We start from the raw sequence: 26,573 nt of genomic DNA, 5'->3' as shown, positions 1-26,573 counted from the left end.
TTTTTTACATTAAGAGGCAGGCAAACACGGCTCTGCTGATCCTTCATAGCCCCACAGTGTGGTGTGGTCAGGGACCGGTATCTAAGTACATTACTCCAGCAGGACACGCTAACATTAAAAAAAAAACCAAAAACAAACAAAAAAAAAAAAACCACACCACAACCCAACAAATTTACTTTTAGCTCTACTGCCAGATTTCATCTAGACACAGTAAGTATCTGGACATCAGTTGTGAAGCAATGTTTTTAACCTGTAACTTAAAAAAAAAACATCTCCACCCATTCCAGGGCTCTCAGAATTAAGCCATACAACTGAAAATTCGCTTGCTTTAAGAAATATAGTATTCACAATTAAATATGAATATATTCTGTTCAGACAACTGCTATTATTTCCCACCACTAAATAAATCTGTTGTTAAACACAGAAAAAACACAACAGCATGTACACAAAGTAAATAAGGAGCTCTTATATCACCAACAAAACAAACATCACATACAAAGAAAAACAAATCCTTACCTCATGTTTCAGGTTCCCATGTTCTGAAACATAAGTAAAAATTGGCATTATTGCGATTGTAAATCGTACGCTTTTGCTCTAGCAATGTCAGCCTGCGCTGTGTTGCCTTAACAGCAAACACCGCTGCCTTCTCCGGCTCCCCGATACCTGCGGCCGCCCCGGCACTCGCCAGGTCCTGTTGTGCAAACCCGCTGCGCTCCTCCCCGCGCACCGGCCCTGCCTGCGCCACCGCGCCAGCCAGCAAGGGCTCCTGCCTGCAGCTCACGGGGCACTCTCCCGTAGCAGCACGGCAATCCATCCCACTGTGAACTTTATACACTTTTAGAACATTTCAAAAATACTTTATAAATATTGACTCATCAGGAATTCAACTGCTACACGTCTTTCATCGCAAGTCGATTTTACACCTTTTCTTGGCTCTGACTTTTCCTAGCATACCAATATATATCAAGACCATTATACCTTTAGCTTCAACATTTTCTAGATGTCATGTTTTTGAGTTCAATTCAGCATTGCATTAGTATACCACAGACTCTGAAGCCACTGGTGGTTTATTTGCCTCTTTTGCTAGGAATTTTCCTGTACTATTTAAAAATAGGGGGGGTGTGGGGTGTGGGGGCGGGGGGGTGTATTGTGGTCCTGTGGGCAACCAGAAGGACTGCACCAAGACAATAACACTTCTTGCACACACACACCATCACACATCACAAAAAACATAAAAAAGGTATATCTTTACAGGTTTTTTTTTAATGTCTAATCTGATAACAGGTATTTCAGTACACTTTAGATTTTGGTTGAGTGCCTTACCAAAGTACACCCAGCTGTATTTACCTGTGTGCACTCTCTCGCACTGCACACGCTGCAAGGCAAAGCACAAACTGCACATGCCTGGTCTGTACTTCATCACGTTTGAAAACTTTTACTGTAATATCTCATAAACAGTAAGCCATATTCACAGTGAATCAATTAAAAAGCTTTAACTGCAAGTACATTTTGCTCTGCTAAAAAAAAAATTACATTAAAGTGTGGGAAAAAAAGCCTTTGGCTTTCCAGCATTTTATGCAAAGATGATAAGGCATGCTGAGACCGAGCACACCAGCAGAAGACGCTGGGCCGGGCCGAGGAGGCACAGCCTGTTTCACACTGGCAGAGCTCTCTTCTCACGTACGCTCCCAGTCATTGTTTCTTCTCCCATACAGTGTGCCAAAGATGCATCATCTTGTCATCCGCAGAAAAGACTTTTATGATTATAACCTTTCCAAAAGTATTAATTTGCATTTGTATTGTGAGCGAAGAGAAGAAAAATAAGCCCACCCCCAAAGGAGGAGATGCAGGTAGACTACTGAGGTTTTTTAAGGAGCCTGAGGGAACTCGTTGCCTAAGTGCTGCTGAAATTCAATATAATTTTGGTATTTACTTTAGCAATCTGATACATCTTGCAGAATTTTTTGCCAAAATCTGAATAAAATCACCTTTCTTGAATGTTTCATCTCAGCATTATAAATTACTCAAAATGAAGGGAAGACTTTTAAGTAAGTACTTGCAGGAGAGGCCAAAACTTCAAATCCAGACTTAGGAGGGTTTTATTTTTTTTATATAATTTTATTTTTGTTTAAATGGGCTATATTTAGTTCTGCAGATCTCTTATCAAAAAAATTGAAATGTAAATGTCATTCTATCCTCCAATGAGAATGAACGAATCTGATTTTTAATGGTTGCTGTTGAATATTTTTTTTTTACCTCTAGGAAACATCCCAAACCCAACTAGATGAAAGAGTTCCATTTGATGATTGCAGCACCCTAACACTTTTCATAACAAATAATTAAGAAATTCCTTGATTAACTTTCAAATAATTGGATTCAAGGAATCACTACACAGGAAGGTAATACATATTCCTGTTAATGCGCATAAAATAAAGTTCATGAAAAAGGAGGTGAGGGGATTGAATTAAAAAGAACGCAAAAAACTTTGCCAAGACTGACTGCCAAAATGCAATTTGTGTATTCAGTATTAACACTTCAGGAATAGGAAAAATAAACAGCATCTATATTTCCACATAAAAGCCTGTTCAAAATATAAGACTCATCCTCGTTTTGTTATTTCATTACATTTTAAATATTCCTGTATTTCAAAATAATCTGTATTATGTGAATTGCTTCCTCATGAGATATTTTTCCAAATGTTACATAAGAGCCAAAAAACCTCATTTCTATTTATTTTCATTTATAGAAAAAAAAGAATGTCTGAGGATATCCACCAGCAGATATTTTACACATGACAATTTTAATTCAAGTCCCTGCTCATCACCAATATGCCAATGAAATTACCAAGTCAGTGAGTTCTCAGTTCTGACAACAAGCTACTTTTACTGCCACAGCTCAGCACAATTTTAAAGTTTTTTGATTATTTACTGAGGCCATGATACCATCGAGTCACATTTTGATAATTATCTTTTACTACAACAGCAACAGGAATGGCAGCTGGCCTCGATCAGGGAGAGTGCAGAGACTGGAAAATGGGAATAAGCTGCTCCTCAGGAATGCAACACAGCAGCTAGATTTACATGTTAACTAAATGGAGAGTAAATAAAAATGATAGGTTGTTGTGCTGGTTTTGGCTGGGATAGAGTTAATTTTCTTCATAGTAGCTAGTATGAGACTGTGTTTTGGATTTGTGCTAGAAGCAGGATGGATAATGCAGGGATGGTTTAGTTGCTGCTGAGCAGTGCTTACACAGCACCAAGGGCTTTTCTGCTTCTCACCCCACCAGTGAGTAGGCTGGGGGTGCACAAGAGCTGGGACAGCTGACCCCAGCTGACCAAAGGCATATTCCATAATATATGATATCACACACAGCATATAAAGCTGGGGGAGGAAGAAGGAAGGGGAAATGTTTGGAGTGATGGTCTTTGTCTTTCCAAGTAACCGTTACACGTGCTGGAGCCCTGCTTTCCTGGCGATGGCTGAGCACCTGCCTGCCGATGGGAAGTATCAAATGAATTCCTTGTTTTATTTAAGCTTGCATGTGCGGCTTTTGCTTTACCTAGTAAACTGTCTCTATCTCAACCCATGAAGTTTCCTTACTTTTACCCTTCTGATTCTATCCCCTACCCCAGCGGGGGGAGTGAGAGAGCAGCTGTGTGGTGCTTATTTGCCAGCTGGGGTTAAACCACAACAGTAGTGAGCTACTCACCTTCCTGTTTCAAAAGAAAATTCAAAATATTTAAAATGCAGGAACTATGAAGTAAGGCACTTTGAAGGAGCTGTGGGACCACCTGCTCCTTTCCAGTCATTTAGGTTGTCATTGCATAATCAGAACAAAAGAAATCATGAGCTAGAAATACCACTGTGTAGGACTCTCAACAAAATATCAAGCCCCCTCAGTGACTTTTGTTCAGGCTGAGCAAGGCTGGTTAGTTAAACAATAATACAATGGTAGGTTTGGAGGAGAGCCAGCAATTTTGCAACTATTGATCAAGCCAGCAAAAAGGTAAACAGTGAAAGCTGCTCATTTCTTTTTAGATGTCAAAAACACATGCTTTTTATTAATAATCTCTAATGTGCTGTAGCAAGCAATTACTACATAAACAGCATAGACTATATTATTGCACATACCCATTACCACATAAAAGCAACTCTAAACTTAACCCATTCATATTGTAACACTTTCTTTCAAGTTCATCACACAGTTGAAGAAACTTCTTTTCTGCCTAAGGAAATGTAGTACTTTTTCAAATGGAATTATCTGAAGGAGAAAGGAATCATGTATACATGAGTTAACTAAAAATTACTATAAACATGTCCAGTTAATGTTTCTCTAATCCATTTATGCCCTGATAAGAAGTGCTTCTAACACTCCCTGGGAACAGTGATATAAAGAAGAAAATTTTGTGGGTTTGGCATCATATTTAAAATATTCAAAACATTTTCAGATTCTAGAACCATTGCTGGAGGTTCATCTAATTGAAATATTCAACAGAATGTGGAACCAGCAAACATTTGCCTGAGAATACTTGATTCAATATAATTGGACGGACTTGGAAAAATTCCAGTCTAGCAACAGAAATGGGTTGTTAATTCTGCTGTTTCAGACTAGGAAACAGACTGGAGTTCTGCAGTATGTTCTGGGCAGAGTAATACCATGTCGTCAATCCTGAGGACCTCTGCAGCAATTGCAAGGGCTGCAGAACAACCTATACAATAAAAGTGGCAATAATAAGGGAGACAGCTTCCCTTTTTGTTTACTAAAGGTGTGTTTTACTCATGCTCACTTACTAAAGGTCCCATTCTTAACTATTCCCAAATATAAACTCTTCCAACTAGTAAGAAAGCATCACCAGATAAGTAGAATTGTCCCGTGCCTTGAAATAAGACATAGGAATGCAGTTGAGAAGCCAGAAGAGGTAGTATGATGGGAAGAGGAGATCCCCACATCAGCCACTGGAGAAAAGAACACCACATACGTCCTTATAAATAGGCCTGTCAGAGAAGTATGCACATCCATTTTGTAATCCTTTTGTTTAAGGATTTTGTAAGGCCTGGTGTATCAGACTGCACAATCAGAGTCAAAGGAGTTCATCAGAACATCAAAAAAAAGAGCGAGCATGGAGGATTTCAAGTCACAGAAAAAATAATAAGTGATAGGGCATAAAAGTAAAATATATGAAAATACAGAGGAGTACTCGAGCATGCACAGGGCAGCATTTCAGGGAAGAAAATGTTAAATCAATAATGACAGAAACTAGCACAGAAGACTTAACCAGCACTGCCAATTTACAACGAGGACAGGAACAATTAAAAAAAAAAAAAAACCACACTACAAAAAACAAGGTCTAAATACAGGCATTTTGTTCTATTTATTAATTCAACTGATTGACTCTGCATCTTGTATTGCTGCAACTTCTATAGTCTGTTGAACCAGCCTTCTTTGAAGCAAAACATCTGAAGAGATGCATGTTTGTGTATAAGGCATAGCATGACAACACAGCAACTTATCTTCAGATTTTGTCAATGTTTCCTCATAAGTGTATCACCTAGATCTGACACTTATTAAATTTGTCATTCTAAAGGTTTAATCTATCTTTGGATGTCTGTCTTTTGAATTTTCACAAACTAACTTGAGATGAAATACAAAGAGATTTAATCCACTCAGGGAGGTTCTAAGCATCATTTCAGAAAGGATTGCAAAAACAGCTGCTCAGTGGTCCAAAAAGAAAACAAAAATCCTAAACTGTACAGAACCAGAAAATGCTGAGGAAAATTCAGATGTGTTTAAGAAACCCAGTGGTCTATTCTTGTTGCACTGTTTTTAATTCTGATCACCTGTTTTCAGATAGACCTCTAGAAACAGAAAAGATCTACAGAATGGGAATGAAAATTATTTGAGGTATAGAAAGAGTTCCACTTATAAAGAGATAAAAAAATGTAAGACTATTCAGTTCAGAGGGGCAATCAGTCAAGACTTCCATTGTTTGTTCTCACAAAACCCACAAAGTAGCATGTTGAATTAAAAAGGTTAAAAGGTCAAACATAACCAACGTAACCAAATTATACGCAACCTAAATAAAAAAAAAAAACCCACACACACATGCAAAAGCCAAACAAAACTTTACAGAACTCACTGGACCAAAACTTCTGAAACAGAGTCAGATTATTTCAATCAACAAAAATAGGGAAGGTATGCAAAAACATTAACAAGATGTAAAAACTCTTACAACACCAAAAAGATGAAAAGTTAACAGGATAAAGAAAGTAGCATCATTCCTGGGCGTTGTCTAACACATGGAGGATTTGCACTTTCCTGTGAAGCATCTGAAATCCCAAACGACAGAACTCCAGATTAAACAGACCACACACACAGAAACACACACACATACTTCCCCGTGTCTGTAGCTGTAACTAATACCACAGGACTGGGGAATAATAACGTCCAGTTTCCTAAAAGGGTGACTGTGTTTCATGTCCACTGTACCCTATAAAAAAGGCTGGAACAGTCCCCTAGAAACGAAAGAAATAAATAGCAATACAATGAACATTCCAGGCATTTTGCTACTATTGAAGCATTCCAACTACGCTCCACAACTTCTTATCTAGTAGCACTCTCAGGCCACCTTTACTAACTTCCCACAGGAGCAGCAAATGACAGTGCTAGAAAAATTAAATTTATCGTAAAATAATTTCTTTAAATATTTCAAAAGGAAAAGTTTCAAAATTAAAAGTGTGTTAGAATTTTGTGCACGTAGAGCATACTTTTTCTGCAATATGCAGTGAAAATATTGAATTTTACATAGTCTCTTTTTGTCTGCATTGCTTTAATCACATTTCATAACTTAGCAGGCATGGAAGATAATGTATTGGAGACCTCATTTCTCGGCATAGCTCTGGAAAATGAAAACATGACTCCAGAAAGTCATTCATACTTAAATCGCAGAAAACAGTATTTAGAAGAGTCTATATTGTCCCATCCCTTTCTAGACCATATAGGGAAGCAGGAACTGCTAAGTCTCGTCCTTAAACCTTTCCTTCTCTGTGCACATTATGAATGGGCAGCCCTGCTCAATCAGCACTTCTTTCTTTAAAAAGGCAAATAAAAACTAAAAATGAAAAACAGTAGAGGAAAATGTCAGGATTTCCCTTCCTACTCATTGGCTGAAGTCCCTCATCAGATGGAGAGAGGACACATTTTCAGCAAAGTGGGCAAAACCATTTGTCTTTTCCATACTTTTTCATGCATAGAGCAACAGGGAGCACGGCAAGAACTGTAATTTAGAGGGTTTTTTTGCAGCTATGACCTACTCTCAGAGCAGGCTGTAAGGAAGCTACAGCCTAGCACCTCCTGGCTTTCTGCCTCATGAGCAGGTGGAAGATACACAACTCTTCTTGTTTGTACTAGAGCTACAGAAGTCTGGGAGCCTTTGCACAGAAGAAAAACAGGCTGAAAAGAGAAAGAGAAGTTTGAAGAGAGAACAGAAAGCAGAACCCCTGGGTGTAAGATGAACACAGAATTCAAAACAGTATCTTAACAATCCAGTTGCTTCCAATTTCACTAAAGAAAGACTCAGTACAGTATTATTTTACAAAAATCAGGGCAATTATTTAAAGTAAAATCCAAAATAACATTCTGCTCCTTTGAAGTTTTAAAAAGATAATTTATTCCACTTACAAAGAATCAGAAATATGATTTTTTTTTCTTATTTTGTTCCCTCTAGCAAGTGCACAAAAACCACAAGAAATCAGGCCTTGTGTTATCTAGGCATTTACGCTCATTCTTACTGATACACATTGCACCATATGTGTTCGCAGATCTTTACAGAGAAATAGAAAGACAAGCTGATGCCTCCTGTGGTGCCAGCTACCCAATTAAAATAAAAAACTACAAAAGCAATTAAAACAGAAGGTGCAAAAGAAAGAAAAATGTAGAAGTAGGGGTGGTTTATACTACAGAAGATAACTCTCTTGTGAAGAACAGTATGCTTGTTTTCCCACTCTATTAATTTAAATGTAATTGCTTTTAAATATTCAAATTTTAACATAATTTCAAATATTTATCTTCTTCAGAATATCCGTAGGAGGTTCTATGAAAAACCTGTGTTCGAAAAAGGATTTCAATGAAAAATGCTGTGATTGCTTGTATGCAGTATGCATACATGTAGATCTGCATAATATTTTTTAAAATTCCAGACTTGGAGATCTTGCATACTATCCTCCAATACAGGAAAGCAACCAAGAAAATAAAGTTCACGGACTGCAGCAGAAGTCAGTACCTGCCATCCTGAAAATTTCATGAAAGCATGAGGTAGGCAAATAGCCAAAAGCCAAGGGGAAGTCAGGATGTCCCTGCAAACAGGGACAAAGGCAGAAACAAGCTTATACAGTTTTGAAAGGAACAAAAAGCTACAACCAAAATCTCAGGGTAGCAGCTAAGCGAAGAGCAGTGGATGAAGCCATGATGCAATTCAGGCAGTGGAAGAGATATTATCTCTGCGACAGCATTTTGCAAAGACTGTAGATAGTAAAGTCAAAAAGAAAATAACCCAATGAAGGAGGTTGCAGTAGCTTATGAGATGTGTGTGAGACACGACAAACTTTCACAAACTTATGAAATAATTCTGGAAAGCAACGTACAGGTTTTAGAGAAGCAAGAAGGACTATTAATTAGAAGACTTCCCCAACATATACAACAATACTTTCCAGAAATCATGATGTTCCAGTGGCTTTTCTCTTTCAAACACATTCACACAACAGGAATTAAAACGTATTAATGGCAATTGAAATTTGAGGGGTGGGGTGAGGGTGTTTGTCAGTTGCCCCCCGCCATCAGCACCAAATCATCTCTAGAAAGAAAAAAGAATACTTATGAACCTGGACAGAGGGAAGAGTCAAAAATGGCACTACAGTTATGTGACCAGCTGGCTGGAATGTACAAACTCACTGCCACCAACGGAATAGGTACAGGGAAGAGAAGGGAGGCAGACGACAAGAGCCAACGTTTGGCATTAGCAGTGGGAGATCCCAAAGATGTCAGAGAGAGAATTACAGATACAATACTGAACAGCAAGGGAAGAGGTCAAATTTGGAGTCATCTGAGGGAGGCCAAATGGTAGCTAAAGTCAAAAGAGTCCTTAAGGTCCCAAAGAGCAGAAGAATAGAGAAGTGTGAAGTGACAATGGCCAGGGAAGAAACACAGAGTATAGCAATCGATTTAAAGAGGGGGGGGGAAATGGTCCTTAGATGTGGGAAGTAGAGAGCCATCAATCACCTTTTTGTGAATATTGTGAGTGGGCAGAAACCATGGAAACCAAAGAGATGAAAGAGGAAGCTGAGGCAACACAAACATACATCTTTAGGAGCTGAGAGGGAAATATGAAAATTGACAGAGACATAAAGGGAGAATTACAAGGATGATAGATTCTATGCTGTACAGTAGGTGTTACATATGAGCAGCCTACGATTAAAACAAGAGCAATTCCTTGTTGTATACGACATTGAAGAAATTGGGTTTGACCTATAACAGTTCTCTCCTCCTTTTGAACATTTCAATTTAGTAGCAATAAAAATCCCTATGAATTCTAAATGCAATTCTAATTGTGCTTATAAACGGTAGTTTCACAAGTATGTATGTTACAATAAACACAAATTAGAGGTAAATTAAGCCTTAATTATATCTAGCAAGTTTTATGTCCTAATTAAAAATGGTATTCTAACAATAAAAATGACTTACCACCTGAATTAGCTCTGCCACAATTGTCTAATCTTCCTAAACATTCTTTGTGTGCTCCAGCTCCACACTTAGAACATAAATAGCCTTGATAAAATGTTCCCCTGTAAAATAAAATTAGGTAGTGATACATTAGAAGTGATAAATTCCACACAAAGGAAATAAGAGACGTGGCAGAAAGTATTAAAGTCCTTTGCTTTTCTGCATAATGGTAGTCCTTAAAAGGTTCGAGAAAAAGTGACAACTGACAAGCACCTCATCTGCTTTTCGTCACTACTAGCCATTTAAAAATCACCACCAGATAGTTCTTCTGGACTACTAATAGAATAACAATCTCCATTTCACATTTCAATTTAGCCCAAAGCAACTTTGGCACAGTACACTTGAAACTGTACCATTATGTATCTACTCTTAGTTTCATCTCAATGGGAATTTGCCTAGACACCATGACGAGTAAGATCCATTTCAAGAGCTGTAAGTTCTGAACATATATTTAAGCATTAAGGAGTTCACAGGCTATACTGCAAATATATTAACTTTAAATTTGTCGTTTAGGTTTTTTTCAGTGCAGATGGTTATATAGCCAGGTACACATTAGTTAACATTCAGAGTTGCTAAATAAGGAGTCACTTTCCTTACTCTAAATGTTCTCCAATTCCCCTTAATCAACTGGAATCTGAATTTGATTCTGAGGAAACCAGTTTATTTTCAGATTCGTGCATGGATTTTCTCTTAAGTACAGTTCACTGAATGGCTAACAGGGAAACAGTTTTTTTACATGTACCTCTGAGCAATTATATGAGTTCCTTCTGCTGATGTATCTGCTTACTCTTCACACTAGACTTGTGTGTCTCCAAGATTATCCTGACCAGTTTGGACTGATTATGCATCCTAGTATAATGTGACACCTTCAGCTTCAAAAGGAAAATCAGGTGTCTCATATGGAACATACAATTAAACAAGCTAAACCTTAAAAACCAGCAACTATTAACTACACTGATTTCTTGACTGTTAGTGTTGAAATACATTTTAAATTATATTCAGAAGCTCAGTTTTTTTAAGTATCAGAATACACAAACTTTAAGACAAATAAGTAGAAAGTATAAAAATATTTTAATGTAGTCTTCCATTTTTATTTTTTTCCCTATTGCTACACAGGAATGCAAGAGTCTCTAGATAAAAGTATAGGACATGACGTTACCCTTCACTACAGATGCTTCTAAGACTATCCCCACTTGAAGATTAGGCACTAAGGTTCAGATATTTTTCAAGTATTTATACCTTAGCGTACATTTGAAGCTTAAAACAACAATCCATTTTCAAAAGTGATTTAGGCACTTTATGAGGCAAAGTCAAGTAGGCTTTCAATGGAACTTAGATTTCCAGGGACATACCTATATACCACCAGGCAGCACTTGGGGATACCCAAGCTATCTTCAAGTAAATTGGTATGCCTGTGCAGAACAGTGCAGCACCATGTGGGCTGCATCCTGAAAGCAAGACAGCCATTTCTCAGCAACAGCAGTTAGTGCAGTAACAGAGACACAAGGACTTAACTCTACTGCTTCAAATCCAGAAATCAGCCCTGCCATCTCTAAGTTCAGGATGTCTGCACCACTCTTCATAATCACTTAGACCTTATTGCATTGAGAAAAAAAATAATCAAAAAAAAAAAATCTCTGAAAATCCAGGTCAGTCTAACGTCAGGAAAAAGCTTGCTAAAAGAAAAAATATACAACAGGGAGGAACATACCTGAGGTTATTTTATTTCATGCCTGTGCTTAACAGAAGCACTAGCCATACACTTCAAATGCCCTTTCTAAAATGCTGTGGCTATGTTTTTCAGATCAACAATATGCAACATCAAATCATATCACAGAATCACAGAATGGCTTGGGTTGGAAGAGACCTGAAAGATCATCTACTTCCAAACTCCCTGCCACGGGCAGGGACACCTTCCACTATACCAGGTTGCTCAAAGCCCCATCCAACCTGGCGCTGAACGCTTCCAGGGACGGGGCATCCACAGCTTCTCTGGGCAACCTGTTACGAGCAGTTGAACTGATCAGAGTTTACAAAGCTTCTGCATCTGCAAATCCAGTATGAAATTTAGGTTCAATAGTAACCATTGCACATTCCATATTTACAAAAAAAAAAAAAGGTAGCTTTAAAAGATAGGTCAAATAATCAATGAGAAACTACAGATGTGCAAGCATGCGTGTGTTTCAGAGGAAAGATGCAGAAAACAGGGAAATTTTTAGCTTAATTTAGCCTTACAAATCCTTGTTCACAAAAGCATTACTTGTCTGCTAGCATTTCTTATCTAGCTTTGCAATACCTATCTTCAATTTGTCTGTTAATGCCTGACAAAGCAATCTCCCCATATCAAATATTTTTGAGCATCGTCATCATCTTGATTTTCTGAAAAAATATTCCATCTGTTCTTGTGACTGGTGGTGTACAGCAACGGGCCCTGTGGAACAGCCACAGTAGTCAAAACTGTACAGAATGGCTGTCATTTGCTCTTACAGAAAAGCACCTGTATTAAATAAAGCAATTTCAATAAAAGAATCATAATAAAGCAGCCTTCTGATAAATGAGCAGCATCTTCAGGTTTTGAGCTTTTAGCAGTACTCCTGCTAATAGTAATAAATATATAGTAATATTTATAATTATACTTGCAACTCCTTATAACAAAACTCGCTAATACAACGAGAAATACTACTAATCATGGCTTGCCTGTCTTGGACAGGTAACCAGCTAGCCATGTGTTTCCACATACTTCTTTGACTCAGATATTTCACAGGGAGGGAGGGGGAACACAGAACAAAACACCTTAAAAATCTTACCTCAGAAGCATCTGACAGACTTTGCAAGATGTTACACGACTGAAGGTATGCATTTTGAACTCATGAAAGCTTGTATCCGCATAGTCTGGCCGTATGTTTGACCTAAAAAAAATTTGAAAATCTGCTTTAAATTGATGAACTCTAGAAAATAATGCAGCATTCACAGCAGGAAATCTGAATCCACAAACAACTAGTTCTATTTACACTTTAATGTTCTTCACTAAGGTGAACCAGAAATACAGACTTCACCACACACCTTGAATGTGTGTTATTATGTTATTATGAAGACCTCATCCTTAAAATACACTTTGTAACTACCTTAGTTGTCACAATAACTAGAAAGCTACATATCAAAACATACATCTGGGTTTTATTCCTGTTCAAGTAACTAGGATCACTTTGTGGACCTAAAGAACACTTGCTTTTTCACTCTCAAATATTTTGCTAAGTGGATGTACAAGCTCATACTGAGAACCACCGCATTTGAAAACAGGAGCAGCACATTTGGGACAGGTCACAATTATGCAGCAATACACTGGATAACAAGAGTGATTTCAAAAACAATTAGAAAATATTTACTGGGGTTTGGCTAGTCTTTCTTAAATGCATTGCCCAATGCCTACAGCAGTTGCTACACACACTTAATTTAACAAATAACATAGAAAATCACTATTCACATTGCTAAGACACCGACACACTACTGGCAGACTTATTCCCAAAGATCAAAAATATGTACAAAGCACTGGTCCATTACTGTACCTGTGTTTTATCTTCCCTGCTGATTTCTTTTAAAAGCAGAAGTATAATTTAAAAATTACCCACTTCTCATTTTGTTGCATTGGTGACTGTTTGCAGGTTTATTAAACTTTTATTAAGTGAGCCATTCGATTTCTTCTGTCATCTTCCCCATTTCCAAGATTGGGGGAGGAGAACAGGAATTTTCAATTGATTTGTTATCCTTTATTTTTTAAAAAATTCAATAACATCCCTCAACTAGCTTAAACACTGCCAAAACCAGTACCCTGAAATGCTAGGTGTGTAATTTAATATTAAGGTAGACAGTATCAGACAAGAAAATATATATATATATATATACACACACAGAGTAAGAGCTACTGTATTTTTAAATAATGTTTATATTGGAATGCTTAGGATTCCATAAAATTCTGGCATATTTCTAGCAAAAACACAGGAATGCATGAAGTAAAATAGGAAAAAATCCTGATGGCTAGAAATGCAAGAATCTGCAACATTCAAAGGAAAGACGAGAAGCTTTTCCAACACAAAAAATTACAAATTCATGCATTAAAGTTGGAGGTACTTATTAGGTAAGTTTCATTTTTATGTATTATAAATAACTCCTAGACTAAAACATAGAGCAGCCACAAAATGCAATGAAACATAAATATAGGCAACCATGCAAGCATCAATCTTTCTAGGACTGAATGAAAAGGCTTATGAAAAAAACATTCAAAGAATCTGTTTAAGTACCTAGTGTCAGAAAGGTCAGTCTTCTAATCTGCCACCTGCAAATGAACGTGCTGAAAATGCAACTGTACTCCAAAGCAAATGGAATTTTGCCTGAGAATAACCTTACACTCCGTACTGTTTTAACTAGCTCACTACTATATGTTTCTGCTATGATATGCAAGGTGTCAATACCACAGCTCCTGCTTACTAAAACAGGCATGGAGGATACTACCCATTCGCAGCAGGATGGTACAGGTATCAGAATAAAATTAAATTCCCAAGGAAGTAAAGAATTTTTTAAACCAGGAGAACAATGTATTATTCTGGGGCTGTTAACTCTGCAGAACATGACCTGTATTTCACAACGTGTTTGCCAAGGAACTGCTCAAATCTCTTAGGCTATACAGTTAACTGGATAATCCTGAAAACTCCCTAGAGCAAGTTACAATACTTACACTCCAAACAAAAGATACTTTTTGTTGACCATTTGGTTCAGACCAGGTTAGCTTGCAAAACCATGTCAAAAGTATCAGCCTAATGTGCAAAGAGTCATCAGATTTGAAAGCATATCAAATTAATCCGAACAACCCGACCATTTTTCAAGAACAAACGAAAGAAAAAATGCCATTCATTTAATTAGAACAGGATCAATCTTCAAAAATACTAAGCACAGTGGATGAAAAGAAAAAAAAATTACAACCTCATAGACGGTTGCTTAACACAAGCATATGATTATATAACTTCCTTTTGTACGTAAAAATTCTTTTCCATTCTCCTCTCAGGCTATCTTCCACAAGAACCGAAATACATGAACTACTGAAAATATACCTCCTATTAACAGAACAAAGATGATACACTGTGTTCATTCTTCTTTATATTAAGAGCACTATTTGAGTTTCTTTACATATTATAAAGCCATTCAGTTTCCTTTTACAGTCCTTAATAGAAAAAGTTACTCTTGAGAGGAAAAAAGCATAGTGCTAAAATGGCAAAGAACGGAGCTGTGCCTCACAGAGAGCTGTTACAAGACCCTCCACCTTCTTTCAACAGAAGTTGTTTTACTGCACCTATGGGCTAAACCAACCCATTATAACGTCCTATACAAGACAGAAGTATCCAGGTAAACAGGCTTACAACTTCAGCTCTCTATTATGTGCTAAAATTTTGATACCTTTGTCCTAATTGTATAAGCAAAAGAATACAATACTGAAAACATACAGCACAACATAAACTTCAGAATATAATGCAAACTTCAGTTTATCTTGTCCGCTATTAGTTAAAGGAGGAATTAGTTTGGTTCCAAGAACTAGTCATTTCTTACGGATCATGAAAAGGTATCATGAGTAAATCCCTCCATTTCTTTAAATCCCACCAGGTTTTAGTTTAGCGATTGTAAGGTTCTAACAATCACTTCAATAAATTTCTATCTAAAAACCTGTTCTTTCTTCACCACCTATACATCTTTCATACTCCCTATCATTTCACTACCATCTAACCTCATATATTTCCTTGCTAGCTAAAGCCAAGCTAACACAAAGATATTTTTTTTCAAAAGACATGAGCCCGAGTAACTCTTTTAGGGGCACACAGCAACCAAATAGGTTACAAACACAATAAACCAAAAGGACCTTTTAAATTTTGCTAGCCCTTCCTTCTTCTTCTCCGAAGATAGCATTTTTCTCTATATTTTCCCCAAAGCCACATCACCACAGAAGGAAAAAACTAAAAATCCCTAACAACAAATTTTTGTAAATCAGAGGAGACACCACAGAAGCATCACCCATAGATTAAATGATTCTGGAAGGGACTACAGCCTCAGAATATTAGAGAGGATCCCGTGCAGAAAAAGCAGGAATCAAAAAGAGAAGAAATCTAACCTGCCGCTCAGTCTTTCTTTTTGCAGAGACTTAGAAAATACTCCCAAGCAGTCGTCTCAAAACTAACAATGCCATTGCATTCGCTAAGAGCATCAACATTAAAGTTTTCTTTTGTCTCTTCCTTTCTTTTGCTAATCCTTCACCCTAATTGTCTCAGATTTGAGGTCAAACAGGAATGGGAAAATGTCATGTGTTTAATTTCTGTTTACACATCAGCAAAATACCTTCTCAAATTCAGAGTCCATTGCATTTCAGAAAGATCAAGATTTTACCCATTATCTCATAAGTCTCTTCATAAAGAAATAGTCCATTAAAAATATTAATATTTAGATATATCGTTACCTGTTGATTCATGTTAGATGAGAAGGCGTTTCATGCAGTTTCTAGTAATCAATATTTTGATAAAAGCAGTAGAAGAGAGCAGTGCAAACTAAGAAATAATATGCTTACTCTGAAGACAGAGTACTTTGAAGTGAAGCACAATACAGAAAGATAATTAATGACAAAAAAAAAAAAAACAGAAAAAAATACAGCAAAAATAAAAAGGTAACGTGTATTCTCTACTGTAAATGTAGAGGTGGAACAAGGAAGGCTTTGTAGAAAAATATTTGTCGCTGTACTAACTGTGGACAGGACAACTCTTGCACATTCTAGTACCTGATCGGTCATGTTCCATTATGGCAAATCCAGTTCTGCAGTCATATTTCACATCACATCAGACAAGTCTGAGATGATGCACTGTAGCAGTATATATCAAGTAGCATGTCCTTTAATGTAGTCTGAAACGTAATGAATCTAGTGGATTGATGGTTTAGTTCTCAATATACTGGTTTTCAACAAACTGAAAATAATGAAAAAATAACCCAACTTGATATCGCCCCAAAACTCTCCAATGAGAGATTAAGCACAACTTATCTGTGACTGTACCACAGCAAATTTTTTTCCACAAAACTTCTCCCACTGAATAGCAAGTACTATTTTTCAATGTTTTAAATACAGTAAATAAACCTGGTAACTTCAATGGAAAAACTGCAGTCACAGCACAGCATACGACTTTTCATAGCCATGTCCCACCATAAAGTTCTTTCAGTTACAGCATTCAAGCCTTACACTGATGCCCTGAGAACACAGACCAGAGCTGCCAACACACAGTGAAAAGAACATTTCATCCTTCTCAAATCTTTTCTCCTCTACTTCTAAGCATGTGAGCATGTTCTAACACAGAGAAAAAAAACCACCTGAATATTAGCTCAATATTAATTTTAAGCTTAATGCTAAGAATATTTTCTTCTTCAGGAGGATTTATTATGGGGAAGGGGCACAACCCCGTATGTGATAGTTATAAAAATTCAAACATATCAAAGTCATTTATGTGGCTAGCATTATGAAAATCTAATTTAGAACTTAATTAAGTTCCTTCCCCACCACAGCGGAACAGTCACCAGCCAAGGCATCTCACAGGCTCCTTCAGTCTTCCTTCCACAGCAGTTTCTACAATGGGGTGCCCCAGGCTCACCACAAATGAAATGTTTTATCTATTTCCACCGTCGAACAATCTTGATGAATGGCCAGAGCAGGAAGTCACCCATATACTAGGAATACTTAATCTGAAGTAAAAAATGACAGAGAACATGTTCCTCCTTTTACGGTAAAGCTCTGACTCTTATTTTTATAAGCAATGTGGGGAGTCAAAAGTAGTTTCCCTTCCTCTCTTCTACTTTTTCCCCAGGCTGTTTTAACTCCTACACTGTAGCAGAGACAAAATGTCAGGATACAAAAACAGAGTGAATCTGTAATTAGGAAAAATTTTCCAATTCTCTCCTCGATTCAGCAGCAGAGTTTTTGTAAGGGACAGCCGCGAGTGCCCTCTCCTGCATAGTGCTGGATCCCCATAACCAGATTTACTCCAGTCACTACAGCAACATCCTTGGGCTGCCCCTAAGCCTTTTGCATAGAGCTTACTCTTTCCAAGTTACTTGCAGAATATTAGTCCCACTGGGAGCAATTCACTGTTACACCATCAACCCAGAGACCTGCAGATGCTTGTTTTGCTAGCCTCCATCATTTGGACATGCAGTTCCTTTCTCTGCATCAGCCATGGGAGCCACCGTTCAAAGAGCAGAATTGACCATCTTCTTCAGCCAATCCTGCACCTCTGAACAGATCTTGTCTGTAAAGTTTGCAGAGTTCAGTGTAGAAAAAGAGTTATCCAGGTGTCTTATTCGATTGCCCTTGATATCATCAGACTTTGGAGCAATCCATTTTTGCTGACCTTGTGCATGTGCAATATTCCCCTTTCAAAAATACTTCTCCACGTTTGTAGTGCCACTTCCCTCTATCAACTCTTACTTCTCAGAAGAGTAAATTGATCATAGGCCAACTGTCTTCAGCCACCCACATAACATCTTTATAAACGGTGTCAGAACGTGCCACGTGACCAACAGTCCCCCACAAGCTTTTGCAGTCAGTATTCATTCTAGTAATAATCTTCACCTAGATTAATGGCACAGCTGACCACAGGGTAATGCTGCACATAGCCCAAAATTATCTTGCCAGATAAAACATCTAGGTGGCTATTCCTATGCTTACAGAATAAGAAATAAATTTGCTCCAATGCCTCAAAATGCCAAAAGAATCGTGCATATGAATAAAATGAAACAGTTTAAGCTACAGTTTTCTAACACTTTCCTATAGCAGTTGGGATAACGAGTCAAAAACTTGCAAAAAAAAAAGTAATTCTTAACCCTGAAGACACAAACATGTCACAATCAAAACACTAATACTTAAAATAAAGCAATGAACTTTGGCAATCTTGACACATCCAACAACGTGAGTTGTATACCTCATTTTACAAAACTGAACTTTGATCATCTTGGGTCTAGTCTTTCCAAGATGCATACTGCAATGGTAAAGTGTACAAAATCAACATCAAGCAGCTTAGGATGGGATCTGGTACTGTCATTTCCTTACTTAAAACCATATTCATATGAGAAAACATTGAGATCAGAACATGTCTGAATAGCAATAGCATACAATAATAGGCTACCCTATAGCAACAATTTCAATTTTTATCACCATTCTTACATTCACATTTGTTTCCAGCAAGACAAAGCAGACTGAGTACCTTTCACAACAGGTTGGACTAAACAGACGAATTGCAATTTCTTCACTGGGCTAGGCATAAATATGCTTTCTTTTACTGTCAGTTTAAACTTCTACACATTTAAGGCTTACAAAATAAAATGCATCTTGAAAATTACTACACTTTCAGCCCCAAAACTCTTTATATCTCTACTAAATATGTAATTACTACAGATGTGTCCCAAGAGAATAAACAAAAGGCTAAGAGATAGGTCACTATAGGACCTTCCTCCTATTTTCCCAAGACCACATTTCTAAAGATAAAAACAATGAAAAAAACCTTATTACACAAATTTTAGAATACTAAGTACATCTTCCCGTGGATCTTTTGCCCTTCAGATGTCTCAGTATTAGCCTTAGAGACTTTAAGAACTATTGCCTCAAGTTTGTTTTGCATGACATTACTGAAAGCCTACTGGCTGCCAACAAGCCTAACAAAAATATAATAAAGAGATAAAGTATTACATTGATTAAATTCTTTTAGCAAGTTTAAATTTTAAATAAGAAATTAATGAAATGCAAATCACACTGCCTCTACTGAAAAACAGCACACAAAAGAGAAGAAGGAAGTGGTATAAAAATGTAAAGAGTAGAAACAACTAGAATTTCCAATCTTTGGCTCCCAGTTATGGCTGTCAATCCCATAGCACAGCCCTGGCAACAAGGCATCCAAGCAGCAGAGAGCACTGGAGGTCTAACATCTTGCAGCTTCATATTCTGCAAGGAGTTAAAAGACGACTTTGGAACATAGCACAAAGAAAAAATGTCTTCTTTTATTCTACTTCTATTTACTATTATCTGTAATGCTAACATTTAGAAACTGTAGTTTGAACAACCTGCCTGCAAGGTCCACTGCTCTCCTCCACTAGTGACCAGTTCTTCTGTCCTTGTTGCCACATTTTGATGGACATTTCTTTTAACTGCTTCCATGGCAGCTTTTCCATACTTGCTTGACTTCAGTAATTAAGACCTGTGCAGATTCCGCCCCCCCCTCCCTGGATCTAGGCCACTGAGAAGGTGTTCATACACCCATTACAAACATTTAAATTAATGTTGAAAATATGCTTCTCTGGAGTATTTAATTAACAACTCAACTTCTCCTTCCCTGACTTCAAGTATTTTAAAACTAAATTTATCTTTCTTAAACTGGAAAGAAAAATGTATTACAGAAAAAAAAAAAAGACAAAGAAAATAAAAGCCTGAAAAATATTTTATATTCTTTGGATATATTCATATCATTTTTCCACCACAAGAAGCACACATATGCTTAATTGCAGGAATTGCAGCACATACAGGAAAATAAAGAACAAATACACCACACAAAGAGAAATGTAAAAGTAACCCTGTACGAATGGCTCAAGAAAGTTCCTTTCAAAAGTGAATTAGGTGCAAAATAATACAGGCTATCGACCAGAGTAGGTGCTGACCTAGACACTGTTGAGTAGATCACTTCTGTTAAATACAGATAAAGCAAAGGCATTGTAAACACTGACTGAATCATGCCATTCTTCTCAGGGGACTGATGAAACGTCACAGGTGTCATTTCAGCCCAGAGATGTTGTTCCAGATTGTCATAACTCGGTGGGACTGCCAACTTGGATAGAAGAGGAACGGTCTCCTCCCCCAGCAGCAATCCCACATGTGTTTTTTCTGAGTGCAGCAGCAAGAGCCCAATTACGGATGCTCATGGCTTGGGAAAAGGCTTTCCAGGAGAGTCACAGGTTCTGCATACTAGTACAGTGAGACAGCTGCCCTGTTTTTGCAGTTGAGAGTTTGCCTCCAAAAGGGAAAAACATGCTAGGAAGTTCTAATGATACTTCTTATTTTTGGTTTTGGATCATTTTTGGAGAAATGTTATTTAGGTCAGGTTTTGAAGATCTTTTTCCAGTATCGGTCTCTTAAAGAAATGCAATCATGTCACAAGAAATTATTCAGGATTCAATTGTACATAGATATTTTCAAAATATCCTGTCATTTAAAAAGTGTATTGTATTTGAAACTGAGTAGCCATTTCAACTCAATTAAAACTTTGCTTTAGAGAACAGTTAATAGTATGCCCGCCTGTGAGCCCAGAGGTATAACAAATAAGCAGATGCATGAAGTATCAGATAAGAAGTCTGCAACTGTTTTAAGTATTAAAAGAAGAAATACTACAGGGAGCTCTGATAAAACTCGATACCTTGAACTCTCCTCAACTCTCAACCCCAAGTTAGACCTCTGCATTTTAGAGCTGTTATTATTCTGCACTGCATGTTATACTTATAATAATTTTAAATGCTCCATACAGAACTGTTCAAAATTATGGACACCCCGAGCACAAACTGCTGAAGAACATTTTAAAGCATATGCGACATGAAATCTGATGCTGTATTCATGCAGTATAGCCTACAAAGCAAATAGCACAGGTTAATACCAGAGGATGCTGAAAATTTTCATTCCAGTTTTACTGATTTTATTAATATTTGTCATCACTGCAAAAAATGCATCAATAAACCTAGATCTGCCATAAGTATTTCCTAGTTATTAATTGCTAACAGAAAATATTAATGAAGACATCCTACATTAAAATTCCTTCTTGGTGCCACAGCAACCTCCTTTCAAAATTTTAAGCACCTCAGATGTTAGCCATGACAACTGGTACTAAGCATCTCAGAAAATTTTGGAAACTTTACCTAGGCAATAAAATATAGCTAACATTTGTCACATATTCAAATGTTTTGAGTAAAAACATGGACAGCAGAAGTTAAAAAACAGAAAACAATGTTACTGTCAAACAAGACAAAAAGCTTCGAGCCAAAGCTCACATGAATTTCATGCAAAGTCAGTTCTAAGATGTTGAAACTCACTCTCTGCTCTGACGTGCAGACTTCCCTTAGAATCCTGTTCCCTGCAAACAGCAGAACCAGCCTTAGATTTGCACCATCCTTTCTTTCCACACAAAACATTATGGCTCTGTGCAACAATCACCATTTCAACTCATCAGTTCATAAAACATGCTGTCACCTAATAGAAAAGCATTTATGTAATAAAATAACAGTGGCAAAACCACAACTAAATAATGCTTTTTCAATCTTTAAAATTGTTTTCTTATTTGCTATAAAAAGGTGAGAAAATGGCATTCTTAAGAGGTATTCTCACTAGACGTGGGCAATGTCATTTCACAAAGGACGATTTTCAGCTTTCCTACCTTCTTAGGATCAATGCTGATTACTTACAGCTAATTCATTTTCTCTGTTCCAGCTAGGCCGTTATATTTCAGAATCATCTTTGAAGATGCTATTTACTGAATTAATCAATCAATCAATCCTCCATATGCTAATACTCAAGCATTCTGGTTTGCCACATCAAAGAGTCTCCATCAAGAAGACATGTTATATAATTAAATTAACCATATCACAAGTAAATTGTGCTTTTGATCAAGAACACACAACTTCTAAGGCTTTGCTAGGAAATTTGCTTATTTGATCATATGATGAGTGGCTTTTTTGAGATCAAGGAAATTATCTTGTTAACTTTTTGGAAACGTACTGCATTGTTTCAAACAAAATAATGGCTTTCCTTTTTCTTTATCAGCCTACTTGCCTGAAAAGCATGGGAGATAGACTGCTTTGAGCTGATCTATTCTGTACAAAAATTTTAAACACCACCTGATAGGAACAAAGCTCTGTTGCACATCAGTATTTGTAAATCAAAAGCATCAATACTTTATATACTTTTGTGTTCACTGGCTGAGTCTTATTTGTGATAGTTCTACGTCTTACAAATCCAAATTCACAAAGTTGCTTGTCTTGATAAGCTTTGAATATTTTATCGTATGTTTACACTTAACTGAAGACAAAGATCTACATTTTGGAGTAAAAAATGTAAAAATACAGTACATGCACAGCCATAAACTTGTGAATTACCAGACAAAAACCTAAATCGGATAAGAAAAAAGGTAGCATTGGTTTGCAGGGAGAAACTGGGACATCTGTTCATATACCCAAAGTATCACAACAAACATGTAATGCAATGTTCCACGTTTAAAGACTGTAGGAAACTAACACCTTGCACAAAAATCAATATTTACATGGTGGTACTTTATTTTTATGATGTAGTGTCACTACAAATTTATTTCACTCAATTTTAAGACAGACATTAATTTTCATAGTAATATACTTCACATATTATAAGTTGTAAAAACATAAAGAATGAGCCATCTTTGATATTTGTGAACCAGAAGACATAATATCAAAGTATATTTATCATCTCCAAGTGTTTACACACTGTTTTCATAAATTCTGTTTTGCTTTCACATTCTACACTGTTCTTACACTGCGCTCTTAATCACATACAGAAACTTCACACAGTTCTTGCTGTGCCTGGGAAAAAATCTAAAGAAATTGCACAACTATAAATACGTTGTGAATGGTTGTGTTACAGATCTGCTAATAAGTTAGAATTAATTCGTTATTTGATTTTATAGAATCATTTTAATAGAAATATAGAGGAATAAAAAATATATTTTAATGAAACTAGTAGTTGCACAACAAAAGCTGCTATGAAATCCTCTGTACAGCCCTGCACTAAGGCCAAAAGAATAGGTCAGAATCACCTAGTAGGAATGATTAGAACTTAGATAATAGACTTAAGATTTAAGATGATTGAAGATGACTGGATACAGTATTTACGGGTAGACTAGGAGAATGCATTGAAATGTCAGAATGTAAAATTAATGGGAACTTGGGAGAGGATTTCTTTGTATTTGACTAGTCTTCTGTATGTAGAAAGTGTATTGAAATGTCAGAATGTAGAATTAACGGGAACTGGGGAGAGTCGACTGGAACAACTTATAGTTACCTGCCAAGAAATCATGAACTTTAGTAAAAGGTAATTCTGGCAGGGGGAGATTGCGACCACCAACTCGTATACCACCTACCCAAATCGTACCCCAGACCCATTTCTAGATTTTTCTAACCTTTCCTGCGCAGAATCGGATTTGGGAGGAGGGTATGTTAATGATTTTGGGGAAATATTATGATTATGCATGAATAATTAATGAATATGTATGAATAAGTTCTATATATGGTGTATGATTTTGAAGCTTGGTGTGTGTTGATCGTGAGAGGATTTACCCTCGCATCTGGCCGTTAATAAAGAAGTGTCTGCTTATCTACATCTACATCACATCTTCATTCCGAGATTTCGGTAACAGTTGCTTATAACCCTGAAAAACTTTTGATCAAAACCAACAGGTCACAGCAAAGAACAAGCAACCATTCTTCTTTAGCAGACATCAACTTGGCATCCATTTTTTTCAGTACTGAAATATTTATACTGATGGAAAAGCCCAGGCAGACATATTTGTTTATTGCTTTGGTAACCTATGTGATGTTGGTATAAGTGGAACACCTTTGCAGGCTATTTGAAAAATGCAGCAGATACCTAAGGCTTTTAAAGTGCTCTGATAAGAAAGCTTTAATTTAATATGTCACTGTTCAATATGTCAGAGCTCAAATATTCTCTCAGAAGTCTTAAGGCATATGCATTATTAATGCACTATCTGAGGGAACAGATCTATTTGAGCTCAACCTGACTGATGTCATTAGTCACAGAGTGCAAAGCAGATTTGGCAACAGGTATGGTAATAGGTAAGACAACATTTTTCACTTACCTTGTTTCTTGCACCGGTTTTCTTTAAAGTCTAGAAAACCAACAAGCTCTATCTACAATCTATGCAGCTTGCCTAATCTAAACTGTTGTGCACACACCTAGCAGGTTTGAGAATCAATGTATCTCAGGATTATTTCCTTACAATTAGGTGATGCGTTCTGCACCCCTTGAGCTACATGGTGTGGATTTATGTCTAACTGAAACAGTAATTTTTCAAAAACATATTAGACTGTACCTGAGCGACTGCACAAACTTAAAACAAAAACCACTAATTTTGAGGGCTGTACAGCTTTCATGTCTAAAATATCTTTTATTTGGATATTTTAAAAAAAAATTAATCAGATTTGTTAACTCCATGCACTTAATGCGTACCCTAATCACTAAAATGATGCATTTGCCACTGATTTTTCAGGCATTACTAATTAGCCATGATGTTAATACTGCAATTTCAGTAACAATGTCAAAGCGAAAACTACAGTCATAGTAGTTTCCTGAAGGTGAAATTTTAACTAAGTACATTAAAAAACAAAAAGGCCTTTTCCTTGGTGTGCAAGATGTTTCCATGCACTTCTCAGTTTGTGAAAGAGAGATGTTGAGTAAAGGCTAATTAAAAAGCGTGTTACAACACTGTTCCATGAGACTTTGCAATATTGGTTCTGTGCATCTTGAGATCCAGCAGTACTAAACCCAAGTTTAAGCCTTGAGCAACCTAAACCCTGCAGGAGACTAAAGTAGACAATCTCTACACACTCCTTCCCACCTAAATTCTTCTGTGATTTAATTTTAAACTCTATATTTGTGTAACATGTTCCTATCTAGGAATATATACAGAAGTTAAGTTTGCTGATGGCCATTTTTAGAGTAGATTAAAAAGCACAATTGAGAAACCACAGAAAGGCTTAATTAAATTAGCAAACTTGACATCACGATGACAAAATAAATTCAGCACAAACCAGCATAAGATACTGCATGCCTTATTACACTAATGGATTCAGATATGAAGTCAGTGGGGAAATACAATATGTGGCCTTTCATGGAAAAGGTCTCTGCCATTGTGAGGAAAACAACACACACCTGCTCCATGCTCTACTGTGATCAAGAAACAAACTACACACCAAGAAATATTTAGTTGATGGAAGCAAATGTTTAGTGGCAACATGAGACAGCTGTAGTAATAATCAACATATTTTCTTTCAGCACTTATTCTACCGTCTCATGATGAAACAAAAGAGAATTAAATTCATCAAGCAATGCCAAGAAAAGTAGTTGCCTCATAATAAGAAATTAAGCCTGATAATTAGTCAGCTAAGTAGTTCCAAAGTCATATAACTGAGGTATATACACACATAAAATAAAGGAGGACAGCTTCAAATTTCAAGGAGTTTTTTCTTTTAATAAAGAATGGTTAGCATAAATTAATTGACATATATATTAGTCAATTACACTTAAAACCAAACATTTTTCAAATAAGAAAAGCATCTGTAGGACAGCTTTCTAGGTGGTCAAAAATACCAATCAGTGCTCCTACCTTTTAGCATACGCTGAATAACAAAAGTATCAAATATTTTATGTAGTTTATAGGTATATTATGAGGCATTATATATTTGTTCTGATACTTCTGGTTGTTTTTAATACAGAAGCAAAGAGATTAGACTGGATATTCTGCTAGAAAATCTGAAACAATTGTGTCTAACAGTCATGATCAGTTTTTGAGGTTTTTAATGACTTAGTTACAGCAAATAAAGCATGCACATTATCACATTGCTGACAAACTTCCACTTAATACATGATGTCTCTAATTTGGCTGAGTAATTTGGTGCAGTAATTTGGCCATACACTTCTATTAATGTT

General features: G+C 36.7%; 1 protein-coding gene across 2 annotated transcripts in view; it reads right to left on the bottom strand.

Annotated features, from left to right (window-relative positions):
• Window positions 1–26,573, bottom strand: part of VAV3 (vav guanine nucleotide exchange factor 3) — a 171,316-nt gene that overhangs the window by 56,423 nt on the left and 88,320 nt on the right. Inside the window, exons 16-18 of one of the 2 annotated variants that reach the window (XM_055724411.1) lie at window positions 12,583–12,684; window positions 9,737–9,837; window positions 517–539 (exon numbers count right to left, since the gene is read on the bottom strand). In XM_055724411.1, coding sequence (XP_055580386.1) covers window positions 517–539; window positions 9,737–9,837; window positions 12,583–12,684 — 226 coding nt within the window. The remainder of the gene's footprint in view (window positions 1–516; window positions 540–9,736; window positions 9,838–12,582; window positions 12,685–26,573) is intronic. The other variant, XM_055724412.1, reaches the window with a different exon arrangement.

The sequence above is a fragment of the Falco cherrug genome, chromosome 12 (genome assembly GCF_023634085.1).
Source record: "Falco cherrug isolate bFalChe1 chromosome 12, bFalChe1.pri, whole genome shotgun sequence".
Lineage (NCBI taxonomy): Eukaryota > Metazoa > Chordata > Aves > Falconiformes > Falconidae > Falco > Falco cherrug.
Note: the sequence above shows the minus strand (reverse complement) of the source record. Positions and strands in the feature narration are given on the sequence as shown.